The 18,929-nt window shown below is 34.8% G+C and overlaps 1 protein-coding gene across 1 annotated transcript; it reads left to right on the forward strand.

The window, feature by feature from the left end:
• Positions 1 to 16,779: 16,779 nt before the first annotated feature.
• Positions 16,780 to 18,818, forward strand: LOC125574770 (sinapine esterase-like). The gene is made up of 5 exons (XM_048763647.1): positions 16,780 to 17,152; positions 17,291 to 17,509; positions 17,595 to 17,743; positions 18,061 to 18,337; positions 18,417 to 18,818. Exons 1-5 carry the CDS (start codon positions 16,891 to 16,893, stop codon positions 18,677 to 18,679), a joined length of 1,170 nt encoding a protein of 389 aa, XP_048619604.1. The 5' UTR covers positions 16,780 to 16,890; the 3' UTR covers positions 18,680 to 18,818.
• Positions 18,819 to 18,929: the final 111 nt, after the last annotated feature.

Below are 18,929 nucleotides of genomic sequence, written 5' to 3' on the forward strand. Positions count from 1 at the left end.
TTTTCATGTTTCCTTGTTTTATTACAAAAACATAATTTGATTATTTTCTTTTTCAGTGTTCAAAAAGAGATTGAAATATTTGTTTTATTTATTTAAGACTTTATGTATTATTTAGCTTTTGTTTTGTGATAAATATTTTGATATATTATTTTTGTTTTAATTTAGCTTATGATTTATGAAAAACAAATGTTGTTATATTTGTATATTTGACTAAAATTTTATTATCATGTAAATATATTTAAACTGCATTTTATTTATTTAACATATAATTTTACAAATTTATAAAAATAAAATATGAATTAAATAAAAATAGCCGCATCGTCTACCAAACGAATAACACTAAATCTGCTTTCAGCGTTAATGTTAGTAACACTAAATCTGCTTTCAGCGTCAGTGCTAGTGTCCAACGTCTTCAAAACGAACAACAATCTGCGTGTACGGCTGCGTTAGGGTCCGCAACTGCCTCTACAAATCAAACAGTAACCAAACAAATATGACGCCGCCGCAGCAGCAGCAGCAGAAAGTTGTGTCTGCCAAACGAACAACACTGATGACGGAGGTGAAGGAGGCTGAGTCGGAACAGCGTGGATACACAGTGGAGGCGAACAAGGGTGAGGTGCAGCCAAAGGGAGTCTGGTCGCGGTGGGGGTATCTGAGGCAACGTAGAGTGATGTAGGCGCCTCGGAGATGCAAAACCTAACAGATCTGGTGAGCCAAGCTCGGGCTGAGTAGATCCGGTGGTTTTTCTTGCAAGGAGAGGAGCGGCACCAAGGAACAGAGTAGGGTGGACGTCGACGGAGAGGGAAGTGGGAGGGACGACGAAGATGGCAGTGGTGGAAGAAGCAGTAGCAACAAGATGAACAGTAGAGGCAGTGGCGATGAGATAGATTGAGACAGCGACGGCGATGAGATAGATTGAGACAGCAACGGCGATGAGGTGTATAGTAGTGAGGAGCTCACCGATAGGCGATACTATGCAAAAGAAAGATGACGACGACATGACGAAAGATAACGGCGACGTGACAAAAGACGACGGTGATAAGCAAGAGGGAGAACAGGAGAAAAAACCAACGGCAAAGCCGGTGAGCCTGGTCACCACCGGTGTCAAGAAGTCAAGCTGAGGGTGGCGCCCAGGGACCCGTGTAAGGGAAATTTCTTAACTAAGGCGAACTCTCTGGTTTTACCCATTGCATTGTATAGCTTAACTCTCTGTTTGGACTTTGGAGTGGCAGTCGACCCCATCTGCGTTGACTCACTGCGGAGATTCTGGACATCGAGAATGAGGGTGGTGCACGGACGCATCTAAGATTACGTGGATCTAAGCAGAAATTACTTGTTTCGAATGATAACGTCACGTTAATTAGATATCCATTTAGCTAGTTGACAGTAGTTAACCTACATTTAGCATGATTTCAAAATCTCATATAGCTTTTAAAAATTATAATAAATTTTTGGTAAAATAATTCACTTTTATATAGTTCTTAAAGAAAAATGGTATGACGGAAAAGTTGAGTTTGAAAAAGATATTTCTTCTTTATTAGGATGAACCAGAGGATTTCTGTAATTTCCAGTGTCTCCAAGCTTCGCCAATAATATTGGTCTTTGAATTGTGTCGTGTATGGTATTTGTAGTTTTTTTTTTTTTTTTTTTTTTTTGCAACAAACGGCTATTTTATTACTCAAACTCGAGGTGGTCTAGGTAACCATACCGGAATAGAACAACCAATAAAAAAAAGAGATCTATGAAAAGAACGGACATTCCTAGATAGGAAATCAATAATTTCATTTTGCGTTCTTGGGAAGTAGCTGATCTTGAAGTCCGAAAAACACATCTGAAGAGTTTGAATGACCTCCAGCTCAGTTGAAAAGTTTAGCCAAGCTTGTGGGTCCGTTATCATTGCAATCAGGTCCTTGCAATCTGTGCCAAATTTCTGCCAGGTCGAATGTTGTAGCATGCTCTCCATTGCCCATTTTAGCGCTTCCAGTTCCGAGTGTAATGATGTCTCACGCTTCCTTAAGTTTTGTTTCTCCATAAGTTGGATCTTCTCCATGTTATCTTTCTAAACCCATCCAATTCCACTAAATTGATCAGTGAAAGTCCATGAACCATCCACCATATAAATATTACTCGAGCTTAAAGTAATATTAAACTTTTGGGATTAATATATAAATAGAATAAAAGGTAAGATTATTGCATCTTCAATTTAAAATTTATTTTTTTTTTAATTCTAAAATTGAGTAACTCCAAATTGAATTAAGTTTACTTCAACCTTATTCCAAAAATAGAGTGAAAAATGAAATAGTAAAAAAAATAATTACGCTATTTGTAAAATGAATCCATGTTTATTTCATTATAAAATGGGAAATTAAACGGGGTTGAAACATTTCTTATTCCAAACTTCATTTTAAACTAAACTATAGAATGGAGGTGTAGATGCCCACTGGAGGATCTACTTAGTCTTAGATCGGGGGTGTTGCCACCATTCAACTTTTAAAGTTTAGTGCAAGTTACAAAGACATATAATTCTTGCTCCCACTAGTAACTCTTTTTATGCCCCCATAACCACATAAATGGTTAATCTTTATTAATGTTTCCTTTTTACCACACTTTATAGACAGTTATTGATAACATTCTATATTTTTTTAAAAATATTATAAATCATCTATGGATTAGTGTTCCTATATATTAATAATGTTTTTTTTGGATAGCATATTATAGAGGTGGGTGTTCGAGTACCCGTTTCAATTCGGTTTTGATTATTTAAGTTTCGGATTTTTGAGAATAGAGATTTAAATCTCATTCGAATATTTATAAATTTTTGGTTTAGGTTTGGAGTAAACTTTTAAGAGTTTGGATTCAGGTACCTATTTAAATTATGTAAAAATTCAAAAATCCACAATATATTAAAATCCTCAGAATTCAAAACTAAATTAATATGCAACATATAAATTTGAATAATGTATGAACAAATACCTAAAATTAACATATAAGTCTGTTTAGTTTTAATATTTGGACGAAAAATATGTAGGTATTTCAAATATTTTTGATGTTTTAAATATTTTTGAATGTTTTGGAATAATTAATTTTGGCTATTGTTTAGATAATTTTGGCTATTTTAAGTATTTTTGATATTTTGGTGACAATAAAATTTAAATAATAGTTAATATAGTTAAGTATAAAATTGTGATTAAGTATCTTCGGGTACCCAAAAGATTTTGGATCTGTCGTGTTCGGTTTCAGTTCTTCAAATATTAAAATTTTGGATACGTCCGGATATTCGTCAAGTTTCAGTTTGGGTCCAGTACAATAGGTTTGGTTCTTAGGATTCAAACATTTTACCTAGCCCTAGTATATTCGATTATTTTTAAAATTGTACTCTATATAAAGATTTTCTTGTAATATATTATACATAATTTCTATAATATAATCATCAAATAATTACTAACAATGATATAATGTTGAAAATATGATTAGATGAACATGTGTAATTTTGTTTGTACTCAGTTTTTTTGGTAAAAGTTTGTACTCAGGTTGTTACCTTGTTTAAACCTAACAAAATGTATGGGAATTATATGTTCAGAAAAAAGTAGAAGTTTAATATGTAAATTTAAAATATAATACTATGTATATTATAAGAGCAAATCCAACAATTGATTTTTATGGAGTTTTTACAATTAAAAATAAATCAAAAACAATTAAAAGAAAAAAAGAGAAAGATGAAAAGTTCTTAAAACTCAACTTTTCAGAACTCATTAACAACCTTAGATAACACATGTTACTAAACTAACATTTCATCTATTACAAAAATCAAAACAAAAATCTAAAATTATAATACTATTATTTTTATTTTTTTAGATACTTTCATGGTATCAAACCATTGAGGTTGCTCTAATGAAAATTTTAACATAAAAATTGTATATTCCCAATCAAAATTATTTATAGATCTGCCACTGATGAGGACAGCTCATGAATCCATAAAAGTCAATTTCCATGACCATACCCTCATCTACAACAGTTCAAACAATAATTGTGTAGTTTCTCACTCATGCTACTACCAAATCATTCATTTTATGGCCCAGTTTTGCACGCATCTATTTAAATATTAATTGAAATACTGTTAGACAATATTTAATCTTGAATATTTTTCTCCTCCACAAGTTTGTTTTTAAGTGTAATTTTGCTAAGATTAGTACTTTATATCATGTATTTTCATGCTAAAAAACGTTCAAAATGTTATATCTGGGTTTTCTTAGTTGATTAGTAAATTCAAATTTAAATGAAATCACAATCAAATGTGAGACTTCTTCAAAATTGTAGAGTTTTTGCTAAGATAAGATAAGATCCCCTATATATTATTTGAGAAGCATTACAATTTCTTTTTGTAGTCACGTGTCATCACTAGAATGATTCTTAGAATCATTAGAGAAATATGTTGGTCCATCTAATTATATAATAAGTTTTTTATTAAACTAACAATAAATTCATCATTAATGTACTTTATTATTTCTTTAAATAAAATTTACGGAATTTCCTAATGTGGCTAAAGTATATATGGCAATTAATGATTTTGAATAATAAAGATTTGATAAAAAATAGTGTATCTTCTATCATATTTGTTTAATTTTAAGCTATTAAATAAATTAGATAACCACAATAACCATATAATAAAAATATAGATTTTTATGTATATGTTATATTTTGAATTTTTACAAACGGCTATAAATTACTAAAACTGTTAAAAGTCTTACATTCAAATTTTATGATCCATGGTTTAAAATTTTTTTACGACAAAATACAAACGATTACAAAAATTATATAAGTAAAAAGTCTAATTTAATTAATTAATAAGATTAATATATATATCGTTTTAAATTAAACTATAAACCTTATAAAATACAATATTTTAGTTTCAAAATTTGCTTTGAACAATTTTTTTGAACGATCATTGACAACTTATTTTTTTTTAATTATAAATTACTAAAACTATTAATCCCACAATGAAAATTTTGTTATCAGTAATTTAAATTTTTTACTATAAAAGATACAAATGATAAAAAAACTATATGAGTATAAATCAGTATTTAATAGACATTAATATTAAAAATATACTAAAATATATTATCTATGTTAGTATCATTTAAATTTAATAACATATCCTATCAAATAAAAAAAAAAATTGGATTAATACAATTGATTTATATGTTTGCACCAATTTAATTATATTTTTAATAGTTACTGACTTTTAATTATTTAATATATATTTATTATTTTATAATATGTAAAAATATTTAATACATAAAATAATTTATATATATAATGTTGATCCTGCGCAAGGCACGGGTCTTAACCTAGTATAGATACTATTAAATACTGTATTAATCCCAATGCCTATATAGTAATAATATATCCATATAGCCTCTTCGATCGATGGGACGTATTTTGCTGCATATTGGTAAATACGCAGGCAGGATTTTGACCTTTGAGAACAACTCCAATGGATGCATTTGTATAACACTTCCAAAAGTTACTTTTTTTTGTGCTAAACCGTAAATGTTCATTGATGAAAATGAAAGGATACAAGTTCTTTAAAATCCAAAAAAAGTGAAAAAATCTTAAAGGACAACCTTTAGAATTAAAACTACAAGAGTCTTAATGCTAAAAACAAGATCTACAACTATGAATATGGCTAAGAAATCCGACAACGCTTCAAAGTACAAACCCTGGTCTCCCGACGACGCTTTGAGCAAGACCGAAGTATACTCTCAGCATGAACCATGCAGAGACTGACGACACTTATCCTTAGCACGAACCCAGCGAAAACCGACGACGCTCTAAGACACGAACCCAGTAAATCCTTGAACATTCAAAGCAGCGATCTTAACGTGTACGAGCACCCCGACTTCAACACAAACAAGGACAAGGACAAGATGAGCGAGATGTAGGCGTCCTTGTAAAGAGCTCAAATCGAAACCTATAAGCTGTAGAAAAAGCCATAACTACTGCAACTAGTCAAGAAACAAGTCGCAGCACTGCGAAATCATGGTGTAACGTCTGAAGCTTTCAAGATTCTTCGGAACCTGCTGACCACCGCAACCGACGAAGAGAACTTGCCTAAAAGTTAGCATTAAATATACAATTTTGTGATGGAGCGTGCAACGGGTCTGGAGATTTCTGAAGTTACTTCATTTTCAATTTCAACCATAAAAATACGATCCATATTCCTTGAAGTAGGAATGGTCGGGTGGAAGTTTTAGCAAAAGAAGCAAAAAACAAAGACTATATTTTTTTCCTATATAGATCAGATCAGTATAGACGAATGTGCTCTTCCAAAGATCATGTTCGTCTGCCACCACTTTGACTAGTTTAGTTAGTCAGCTGGGAAAAAAATAAAATAAACCCATTTCCGCTACTTTACTCTTCTTTGTTTGATTCGTTATTAGTCCGCCATAGATAATATATGAAATTCAACAAAATCCTCAACTCTGCATTATTGAGTGACAGAGACAACGACGACCACTCTCCCATTTTTTCATTTAGCAAAAAAAACGTTATTTTTGTAACTAATCTCAACATAAAATGTCAATATTTATGATGATTAAATGGTTATATTTATCTATAAAGTATTTTATTTAATATGTTAAATCTATTAAAAGAGTTAAACAAGAGTATGATCAAAGAGTCAGAATCTTACAATACTAAAAGGAGAATATCGTGAGCGGAAAAAGTGTCCACGTCAGTCAATTAATTATGGCTAATCATGAAGCTCTGTTTTGCCATGTCATACATGCTTTTAGTCTAGACAGATTTTCACAGACCTTTAATTCCGGGCTTCGAATATTGTGTAGCCCAATTTAGATCAGCACAAATCCCGACTATGTCGCTGGCCTCTTCCACTTCATCTTCGTCCTTCCTGATACTGCAAATCGACGTTTCTTGGAGTTATTACGAGCCATGCTATCCTTCCATCTTCTTTTGATTTTCCACTTATATAAACTCCTTCACCTAATCTTTGCTCCAACCATAACCATAAACACTTTTGTGTTTTAGAGTGTGTTTAATAATAATCAGAGAAGATTAGAGTAAAGTTTAGAGAGAATAGAGAGATTCTAGAGAGAGATAGACTCAAAACTCCATTGATTGATTTAATGATTCAGATACAAGATATATATGAAGAGATAAGGCTGATAAAGTGTATTTCGAAATCCATAAGCATGTGGAGTCAATGGACAGGCTGGAACTCCTTTTGAAATGATTGGCTGTGTTTCCTCACATGCTTGCTATAGTAATAAAGCATTTTCCCCTTTCCAGCTCAAGACAGCCTGTCCATGTGCTCCTTATCCTCTCCAAATACCCTTGGACGTTTTTACTCTCCAAATGGATGTAAGGTAACTTCCCAAGCTCTAACTTAGTTACCTTTATCCAGAAATGGTGAAACTCCAAAGTTACTGTGGTAAAAACTCCAAAGTTACTGTCTCACTTCATTCATCCCCAAAGCTTCATCTCTTCACTTCTTGGTCTTCATCTCAACACTCCCCCTCAAGCTTGACCATGTAGAACAAGTCAAGCTTGGAAACCATGAAGACCTCCCTCATTAAAAACCTCACCAAAGAAAACCCAATGGGATAAAACCTTGATGAGGGAAAAAGAGTGGAGACTCCATGGTTAAGGGGCTCAGCTCCTAGGAGTAAGATCAATGAGTCCAAGTCTTGACAGTATGGACTCCATTGTCTTTAATCTCGCTGCTTTAGTAAACACATCTGCAAGCTGATCTTCACTTCTTGTATAACATGGCAATATCACTCCAAGTATAATCATCTGCCTCACCTTGTGGCAATCAACTTCTATATGCTTCGTCCTCTCATGAAAGACTGAGTTAGAAGCAATGTGGATAGCTGCTTGATTGTCACAATGCATTGTCATAGGAGTACTCTGCTCAATCTCCAAATGCTTCAAGATCCCCTTGATCCACACCAACTCGTTTGTCAGCTTCAACATGGCTCTATACTCAGCTTCAGCACTTGAACAGGAGATAACCTTCTGCTTCTTACTCTTCCAAGTGACCAAGTTCCCTCCAATGAATGTACAATACCCAATAGTTGATCTCCTGTCCACTCTATCTCCTGCCCAATCAGCATCGCAATATCCAACCACTTCTGTACTGCCATTACAACCCATCCAAACTCCTTGACCAGACGTGCCACTCAAATACCTCAGTATCCTATCAACCATCTTCCAATGATGGACCTTTGGCGCCTGCATATGTTGACTCACTTGATTCACCGCAAAGCATATATCTGGCCTAGTGATGGTCAAGTAGATCAGCTTGCCAACCATCTTCCTGTATAGCTTAGGATCCTCAAACAGCTGCTTCTCTTCAACCTCCCCCTCACGCAGAACCTTATATCCCTCCTCGAGAGGTGTCTTGGCTATCTTTCCTCCAAGCACATCAGTCTCCTTCAACATATCCATAGTATACTTCCTTTGAGACATAAACAAACCCTCCTTTGATCTGCATATCTCAATGCCCAGAAAATACTTCATCTCTCCCAAATCCTTGATGTCAAACACAGATTTGAGAAACTCCTTAGTGGCCTGAATCCCTGCCTTATCACTTCCTGTGATAATCAAATCATCCACATACACTAGAATCACAATGCTCCCTGAAGGTCCTGTCAAGGTGAAGAGAGTGTGATCTAGTTCGGACTTCCTAAAGCCTCTCCCATTGAGTGTTGTACTCAGCTTCCTGTACCAAGCTCTAGGTGACTGCTTCAACCCATATATTGCTTTCTTCAATCTCAAAACATTCCCTGGCTTTACTAGATGCTCAAGACCAGGAGGTGGATGCATGTATACTTCATCTTCAAGTTCACCTTGCAAGAAAGCATTCTTCACATCCATTTGCCACAAATCCCACTCCAAGTTTGTTGCAATGGATAACACAATTCGAATTGTATGAAGCTTGGCCACTGGTGCAAAAGTATCAATGTAATCTTCCCCATAAGTCTGTGTAAATCCTCTTGCAACCAGCCTAGTCTTGCGCCTATCTATCTCCCCATTTGCAAGATACTTGATGGTGAAGATCCATCTGCTTGAAACTGCCTTCTTCCCTTTAGGTAACTCACTCTCATACCAAGTATCATTCCTGATCATTGCATCCCTTTCATCTCCTACTGAATCTCTCCAAACCTTGTGCTTCATAGCTTCTTCATAAGATCTTGGTATCTCATTCTCATCCAAGTTACACATAAACACCATGTGCTCTTCTGGATATTCTGCAAAGGAACATACGGCTTGAGAAGGATGCTCCACAGCCTGGGCATTGTAGTACACTCTCGTGTTTACCCAGTTGGAAGCATCCCTCTTTATCCTTGTGCTCCTTCGCAAAACCTGAACCTGATCCTCAGCTTGAACCTCTGCTTGAACCTCTGTTTCTGTCTCACTCACCTCCTCTGGATCATGAACCTCTCCCTGCTCATTCACACCGACCTGAGGAACATTTTCTACTTCTTGTGTCACCTCTTGATCATGATGACCTGAATCCCCTTGGTGCTGCTCTGGCACTCTTGATTCAGACTCATTTCCCCCCCTCATGATCAAGGGGAGTTGTTCTTTCAGGTTCTCTAACCTTATCCTGGGACATGTTTACCCCAAGCCTTTCCAATATGTTCCTCAGATTCTCTGCCATGTTTCTTGGTTCTTGAGACAGATCTTCCAAGTCTTCCCAATTCTTTTCTTCATAATACCCCTTGGTCTCTATGAACTTAACCTCTCTAGACACCAACACTCTCCTGGTTGTTGGATCATAGCACTTGTACCCCTTCTGAGTTATTGAGTATCCAATGAGCATTGCTTTAGTGTTCTTTGCCTCCAACTTGTTTCTCTGTTCTCCTGGAACCCAGACATAACATAGACATCCAAAGACACGCAGATGATCTATGTATGGCTTGCTCTTGTTCAGCACCTCAAAAGGAGACAGATTCTTCAATACCTTAGTTGGAATCCGATTGATAAGATAGCATGCAGTCTGAACAGCATCACCCCAAAACCTCTTTGGAACATTAGCATGATACATCATGGATCTAGCCACCTCCATCAGATGCCTATTCTTCCTCTCAGCTACCCCATTCTGCTGTGGTGTGTAAGGACAACTGGTCTGATGCACTATCCCATGTTTAGCCAAGTGACTCTTGAAGGCATGACTGGTGTATTCTCCTCTATTATCAGACCGTAGTACCTTCACAGTAGCATTGTAATGGTTAGTTACATATGCTTGGAAGTTGACAAAAGCCTCAAACACTCTATCCTTAGATGGCAGCAATGTGATCCATGTATACTTAGACTTCTCATCTATGAATGTCACAAAGTACTTCTGGTTTTCTCTAGACATACAAGGGGTGTCCACACATCAGAATGAACAAGATCAAAGCAATTTGCATATATGGTCTCTGATGTGGGAAAAACAGTTCTACAATGCTTCCCTAAGATGCAAGCTTCACATTCCAAGTGATTGAATGACATATTAGGCATAATCAATTCAATTGCACGAGCATGAGGATGTCCTAATCTAGCATGCCAAATAGTACTCTCACACCTATCAGCAGTACTACTCAAGCATACAGAATCAATAGGGTTAGAGGTCTTAGCTGTTTGGAGATGATATAACTGATTCTTGCTGTCTCCTCTACCAATAACTCTCCCAGTCTTCAAATCTTGAAACTCAACTTCATTTGGCCTGAATACTACTTGACAATCAAGATCAACTGTGGCCTTCTTCACTGATATCAGATTTGAAGTGAACTGAGGCAAATAGAACGCAGGTGAGCTCTTCTCAAACAGCTTGAGGTTTCCCACGCCTTCTATTGGGATCCTAGCACCATTAGCTATCATGACACTCCCTGTTGCAGCCTTGACTCCACTTATCAGACTTTTATCACTGATCATATGATGTGTTGCTCCAGAATCAATGATGATGGGTTTGGATGTGGATGCTAAGGCAGAATCACCTTGTCTCCGGGTCGTAGCCAAAGCATACACATACTTGACAAACTCATCCCATTCTTTCTTTGTGATAGGATCATCTGCTCCTTTGATCTCTTGCCCCTTCATAACCATACTGTCCTCCACTGAGTTACTCATATAGGCAGAGTAAGAACACTCTCCTCTTACCACTTGTTGAGCCACCTCCTTGATCATCTTCAAGCTCATCCTATCAGTTAGATACCCAGACTCCATGTCCTTCTTCCAAGCCTTTCCCATCTTAAGCCACACTCTAGAAAGCTTTCTCAGCCTTCCCTTCTTACAGCTTGTACCACCTTTCCACTAGTTTGAGCTCTTGTCCTCTTCCCACACATCACACGCATGAAGAACAAGAACCCATATCTCCTTCACAAGAAAGCTAAAGAACACATCTTGTTTCCTCCTTTCTTTAATAACTCTCGGATCAGATGTGCTTGGTCTCAGCACATCCAGCTCCATCCATCCTTCTTTCAGCCTTCCTACAAGCTGATACAACTCATCCTTTCCTTGTCTCAAGCCGCGGATCACTCTCTTGTCTCCACTGACCTTCACAAGTTTGGACCTTTCTACATAAGCTTCTTCAATCCCACTCTCCAAAGTGGTTTCTTGATCAGCTTCATCTTCACCTTTCAGATTCCTTGTCTGACCTTCTTCAGTAGCCATTTCCACTAAAGGCTTCCCCTTTACATGACCACACCATAACCCACAGCTTTCCAAAGCTCTCTTTGCCCATCTTGACCAATCGCCATCCCTCTCTTCTTCAAGCTCCATGATTGTACTAGATCTGTGCTTCTTCTCCATGTCTAGATTGTTTGTTTCCATCAGAACAATCCAAACGAGCCTAGTGACTGAAGAACACAACCCAGAATCACCAAGAACACTCAAGAACACCAAAAACACTCAAGAACACCAAGAAAGAACCTAAATTTGCGAAAAACAAATCACACACTCATCCCCTTTTGAGCAACCTGGCTCTGATACCATAAACACTTCTGTGTTTTAGAGTGTGTTTAATAATAATCAGAGAAGATTAGAGTAAAGTTTAGAGAGAATAGAGAGATTCTAGAGAGAGATAGACTCAAAACTCCATTGATTGATTTAATGATTCAGATACAAGATATATATGAAGAGATAAGGCTGATAAAGTGTATTTCGAAATCCATAAGCATGTGGAGTCAATGGACAGGCTGGAACTCCTTTTGAAATGCTTGGCTGTGTTTCCTCACATGTTTGCTATAGTAATAAAGCATTTTCCCCTTTCCAGCTCAAGACAGCCTGTCCATGTGCTCCTTATCCTCTCCAAATACCCTTGGACGTTTTTACTCTCCAAATGGATGTAAGGTAACTTCCCAAGCTCTAACTTAGTTACCTTTATCCAGAAATGGTGAAACTCCAAAGTTACTGTGGTAAAAACTCCAAAGTTACTGTCTCACTTCATTCATCCCCAAAACTTCATCTCTTCACTTCTTGGTCTTCATCTCAACAAACCATATAGAAAATTCCTCACCTTTTCCCTTTCCGTATTCTCACTATATAAGTCCATTGCGATATTCAGTACCAAAAAATTCCACACACAATTTTGACCTCTGTTACTTCCAAAGCACAAGTTCCCTGCATCGCCGCCGATCTCGGTTACTTTGGCATTCCTCTGCCATCTCATGTAACTTTCCAATCGCTTCTCCAATTCAAGAGCTCATAAATTGAATATAATCAGCGCAGGAATTTGGTTTCACAATATACTCTAATTGGTTGAGTGTAGTTACCCACTATGGATGTTGATGTTAGATTGACTCGAAGAACAAAGGATATGTGATCTGTAGTTTTAACTAATTCTAAATCCTGCCTGAGAAAAGTGAATCTGAATCTCCCTAAATTAGAGGTTATGTGATTTTTCTAATGAGCTACATTTTTGATAATTCATATTCATATGATTCAACTGCTTTAATCAACAATTTTGGTATGTAATACATATTAAATAGAGTTGTGTCCAAGTTTTTCCATTGTAGGAAGATATACAAAGCTTCTGGTAACGAAGATTAAAAATGATGAGTAAGAGGACCTTAAGCTCTTGGAAACTGGTGGTGCTACTCCTGCTTTATTTGCAAGAAAGGTGAGTGCTAACCATAGCATTTTCATGTTCAGTGTTTTATGCAATTTTCACTGTGTCTCGATTATTTGCAGCCATCATGGGTAATGGGTTACATACGAAGAATTTGGCATGGGCTTCACTGAAATAAAGGCTCCGCCAGTACATACTACTTTACAAAATGTTTTGGCAGGTGGTGTCTTCCCAGTTGAAGCAAGTGGGGATAGATCTACTGTTAACCTGCAGCCTGAGTCTTGCGGCAAGGACCTGTGACAAAAACTAAACCACCAGATGAAAGAACGAATAATATTCCTTCAAAATCTGATCAAGGATATCCATAATCAAAGGGAAGCAGTCCATCAGATGCTCAACCATCCATGTCTACGAAACCAATGGACCAAAAGAAAGCAAGATGAATCACCCAGAATATCTGATGAGAACTCTAACAAAGCTGGCTCCAAGAATTCCGAAACCGAGGTATCACTGCATCAGTGTGTTTTTCTCTTTTATTTTTTTACGTTAGCAACCCCTTTACTTATGAACTCCAAAGTTGTCACTAAGCCTTAGCAGAAAAATTACTTAGGAAAATTAACCCATTGTACTTTCTTGACAATCTCATGACTAAAAGACTGTTTATGAGAAAGTGATGAATAGATAGTTTGTATTTGGGATTACAGTGTAGACGTATGGACTGTGTATAACCTATCCATTTACGTGGGTTCTAGGTTGTGATCTATCCTTTTTACTTTTCGAAGTTGCTCGGTAATCATTTTCAGCTTATCAACATTTCATGTAGATTTTGAACCTCAACTCTATATCATGTATAATTTATATTTGGTTGGCAGGTAATTAAAGCCTTCTTCCAAACGAGGTGCATCGGCTGCGCCGATGAAGAAATCAATAAAACAAGATTGTTTAGAAGACGATGGAAAGTCCGGTAAAGCTGTTGGAACATCCACACCTGACAAAGGTGTTATATATTTGGAGAGGAGGCAGGCATTTTTGACTTTGACCAAAGCTTCTCCCGGCATATCAGCCAATGGTAGCTTAGCTACTGGTTCGTCCAAAGTTTTGGTGTTAAGCACAAATTCATTAGACGTTCATACAGTCTAATGAGAGCTCAATGGACCTTTTAGGCATTCTAACTTTTAATCTTTCGTGCATTCAAAGATGGTGTTGTAGTTTTAGATACACAGAAGCAATTTGTTTCATGGAAAGGCTATCAAGGCTCTTTATTTTTCTTCTTCTGCATTTTAAGTGATGAAACTTTAGTCAATACATATTTTTATCGATTGGAAAATTGAGAAGTTGAAAGTAAGTTAATATGTTTTGGCACCATTAAATTTTGTTTTTGGCAACATTGGCTTCTTATGATGTCTGTACATTAATTCAAATACAGTATTGAAATTATCATACATAATTTTTAAATGACCATATACAATATTTTAAATTCTATTTGAAAATAAAAGTACAAAAGTGAAGTTCAACCGCAGTAGAAAAACAAACAATGCAAAAAAAAACACAATTTAAATTATCGTGTAAAATACTTAAAACTATATTTGAAAACAAAGCACGAAAGTGTAGTAGTTCAATTGAAGCAAAAAAAATAATAATAATGAGGACATTTCCAATGATTGATTTTATTTTATTAAATTCACTTTCTTCAAAATGAAGAAAAGAGGAAGTAATATTTACTTTAATAGTTTACTTTATTTTATTTCTGTAAAATAACATTCCAAATATGTTATATCTCTAATTAATTATTAATAACACATTTCACTATTTTATGTTCACTCATGTTACTAAATTGTTTTATTTTAACGATAATCTAACATAATTATTATTTAATATAAATGAAATATTATCATACAATAAATTGATTATATAACATGAATAAACAAACATATAGTTTCATAGTTTTTTAAAACAAATCACTATGTATATATTTATTCTATAAGTGATTAACACAAGTGTTTTGAAATAAAATATTAACTTATTTATCTTTGATTCTTCTTAAATAGGGTAAGAATTCTTAAAAATGAATATTCTCATATTCTTCGATATAAATATCTAAATAGATAAAAGTCGAAACTTTGAAATTAATTGGATAACATTAACGTATATAATATATTTTACAAAATATACAAAATAAGTAAAAAGTTTATCTTCAAAAATGAAAATGTGAATAGTATATCTTCAAATGTGAATTAGCATTGTTCATTATTAATTTTAAATTAAGAAATGAAATAGGCTTGAAGCAAAAAAAAACTCTAAAATGAATCAAAAATTAAAATAGGGTTGAAGATAGTTAAAAATACTTATTCTTTTTAGCCATTTTAATCGTATTAGCCATTTTAGCTCATTGATATGAATTATTATTTAACAATAAAAACATGTTTTTTACTTTTTAAAACACAATAAAAACATGTTAAAAACTGTTTCCAAACAATTTTTTTTCACTTTCACATCAAAAAGCACAAATGTGGTAAACTATTGAAATAAGAAAATCACATTGAACCGAATCAAACTTTCGAACAATATTTCTAATGAAAAAATACAAAATAAGATCAACAGGAACATAAAAATCTAAATTGTAAAATAAGTTTATAGTACATAATCCGCGCGTAGCGCGGAAAAAAACTCTAGTTAACATAACTACAGTATAGATTGATCTTAGAGATAGGATTATCTAACTACTGGATAAAAAAATAAGTGCAGTATGAGATCTTGGTTTAACAGTAAATGTCCGTTTAAGCAACTAAAGAATAATAAACAAAAAAACAATTTTGCATGTTTGATAAAAATTGACTAAATAAATACATGCTTAAATAATAATAAAAAACTAAACTACAATTTATAAAATCGTACAATTTTAGATATAAATAATAAAACATAAATAAGTTATACACTAAATTTATTAGTTTTATTTTAAATTATGTTTAAGTAAAACCATAATGAACCTAAACTTAATACTAAAATTGGAGAAAAATAAATTAAATGTTGTTAACTGAAACCAAAACAAAACTAACTTATATTTCATTTTGTGCTGTTTTAGATTCATAAAACTTAAAAGCTTATCTAAAAATTAGTTGAATTGTAAATTAATATATATTTATAGTGAATTTTGTTTTAAATTTCTGCAGATAGCCTGGAAATCATCTAGTTTTCGATATAGTATTGTTGACTATTTTAATGAATAATTTTTTATGTTTACGGTTGAACTATATAACCAAAAAAATAGCTGCATCTCCATGACTCCATCCCAGCAGATGGTTCTGAGTGAGCATCTAAATTTTTCTCTCTTTCTTTTTGAATATTAAATTTGCAAGTGGACTTTTGTCCGTAATGCTAGAATTATTGAGCTGTATAAATATAACTTCCAAATCTTCGAATCGGACAACCATTTTAAGTATATTTGAATTTTGTGGTCGACATGCTAAATATACAATATCACGTGGATGTTTATCATACTAGTAAGTTGTAAACTATATAAGAAATGTCAGATAATGTTTTAATTAACATTTAATTAGACTATTATGGAAGTTTGGTACGTCTGGGGAAAGAATTTTTCAATTAACTATTAAAGAAACGTACAGAACTAGATTAACTTTAAGGGCTGAAATCCGGAAGGAATGGGTAAAAGATTACAGCATGTGTATCAATGCATGAATCTTATCTCTCTTTATAACGAGATAAGATCTAATAATTCATGCCTGAAATCTTGCATTATTTAGTGGACTAAAAGGAATACAAGGATTTTGCATCGGAGACACGACTCGTATCTTCCCATGGCTTCTTCACTAAAGAAGCTCATCACAAGCATTCTACTTTTCTTTTTCTACACCATTATCGTCGCCTCATCAGAACCATCGTGTCGCCTTTACAAATCGATCATTAGCTTCGGTGATTCCATCGCTGACACCGGAAACTATCTCCATCTCTTCGACGTCAACCATCCTCCTCAAGCCGCATTTCTTCCTTATGGAGAAACCTTCTTTAGTGTTCCCACCGGACGTAACTCTGACGGCCGCCTCATCATCGATTTCATCGGTACCTAACTCTCACGTAACAGACATTTAGGCGAAACCGTTCTTATCCTCTGCTTTAGTTCTTTCTTGCTGGGATATCGAGTTATCAACCCTTCTACCTCCTTGTAATGTTGTGTTCATTTTTTGGTTCGTGTAACAGCTGAGTTCTTGGGACTACCGTATGTACCGCCTTACTTTGGTTCCCAAAACGTGAGCTTCGAGCAAGGAGTCAATTTTGCTGTGTATGGAGCAACCGCTTTGGATCGTGCGTTTCTTATAGAAAAAGGAATTGTTTCTGATTTTACCAATGTTAGTTTAAGTGTTCAACTTAACACTTTCAAGCAGATTTTACCTACCCTATGTGCCTCGTCTTCTCATGGTTAGAAACTTTTAGCCTTGTTCTCTCATGTATGTATATGACGATGACTTGAGCTTATTTTGATGGTTTAACATTTCGGCTTTAGATTGCAGAAAGGTGCTTGAGGACTCGCTAATACTCATGGGAGAGCTTGGAGGGAACGACTATAACTACCCCTTCTTCGAAGACAAAAGTATCAATGAAATCAAAGAGCTTACTCCTCTAATTATCAAAGCTATTTCTGACGCAATTGTGGTAACATATCTTTTTATATTTTCCAACCGAGGAAATCAAATGATCTTTTTATGATTCAATACTCTTTCTATTTCGCAAAAAAAATATTATTTTGACACCTTTCAAGCAAATTTTCAAAATCTGCAAAATATATATTAGTAAACCCTTATTAAGTGTATACTTAATTAAATAAAATTAATTTAAATAAAAATCTGTTGATTATTCAAAATGATAAAAATCATATATATAGTTACATACATTGAAAATATAGAATTACACTCTTTTTAAAACAAAAAATAAAAATAAACAAACTAGTATATTAATCAACAAATCTACAGGATTTGATCGATTTGGGAGGCAAAACATTTCTGGTGCCCGGAAGCTTTCCAGTTGGATGTAGCGCCGCGTATCTTACTCTATTCCAAACCGCAAAAGAAAAAGATTATGATCCTCTTACAGGTTGTCTCCCATGGCTCAACGACTTTGGAAAGCACCACGATGAACAGCTCAAGACAGAAATTAGACGACTCCGAAAACTTTACCCTCATGTGAACATTATTTATGCCGACTACTACAACTCTCTGTACCGACTTTACCAAAAGCCAACTAAATACGGTCCGCACATCCTTACTACCATGTTCTTGACCCTCACGGTTTGATTCTTTAACTGATGGTTTTATGGATACATTTTTAGGGTTTAAGAACCGACCTTTGGCTGCTTGTTGTGGAGTTGGAGGTCAATATAACTTCACTATTGGTGAAGAGTGTGGATACGAAGGGGTTGGGTATTGTCAAAATCCGTCTGAGTATATTAATTGGGACGGTTATCATTTAACCGAAGCCGCACACCAGAAGATGGCTCATGGCATACTCAACGGTCCCTATGCAACTCCTGCGTTCAACTGGTCCTGCCTTGACGCTGCATCAGTGGATAACGAATCTTCTTTCGGTAGTTGAAAGTCATCTGTTCTTCTTCGTCAGTGCAAATTCTTTCAGCATTTTTTAAAAAACAAACCGTAGTCTATAAATGCCAAAACAAATTGTCCACAAATATATTTTACGTCATAATAACTTAAATTTTTTTATTACCGTTCAATTGGTACATTTTCAAATAATTCATTTTTGATGAAACAGAGGAACTCAAAACTCAAAACTGATTAGTGATAGATATATTAGCATAAAAACTATAAAATATAAAGAGAAGTTC

This window comes from Brassica napus, chromosome C7 (genome assembly GCF_020379485.1).
Source record: "Brassica napus cultivar Da-Ae chromosome C7, Da-Ae, whole genome shotgun sequence".
Lineage (NCBI taxonomy): Eukaryota > Viridiplantae > Streptophyta > Magnoliopsida > Brassicales > Brassicaceae > Brassica > Brassica napus.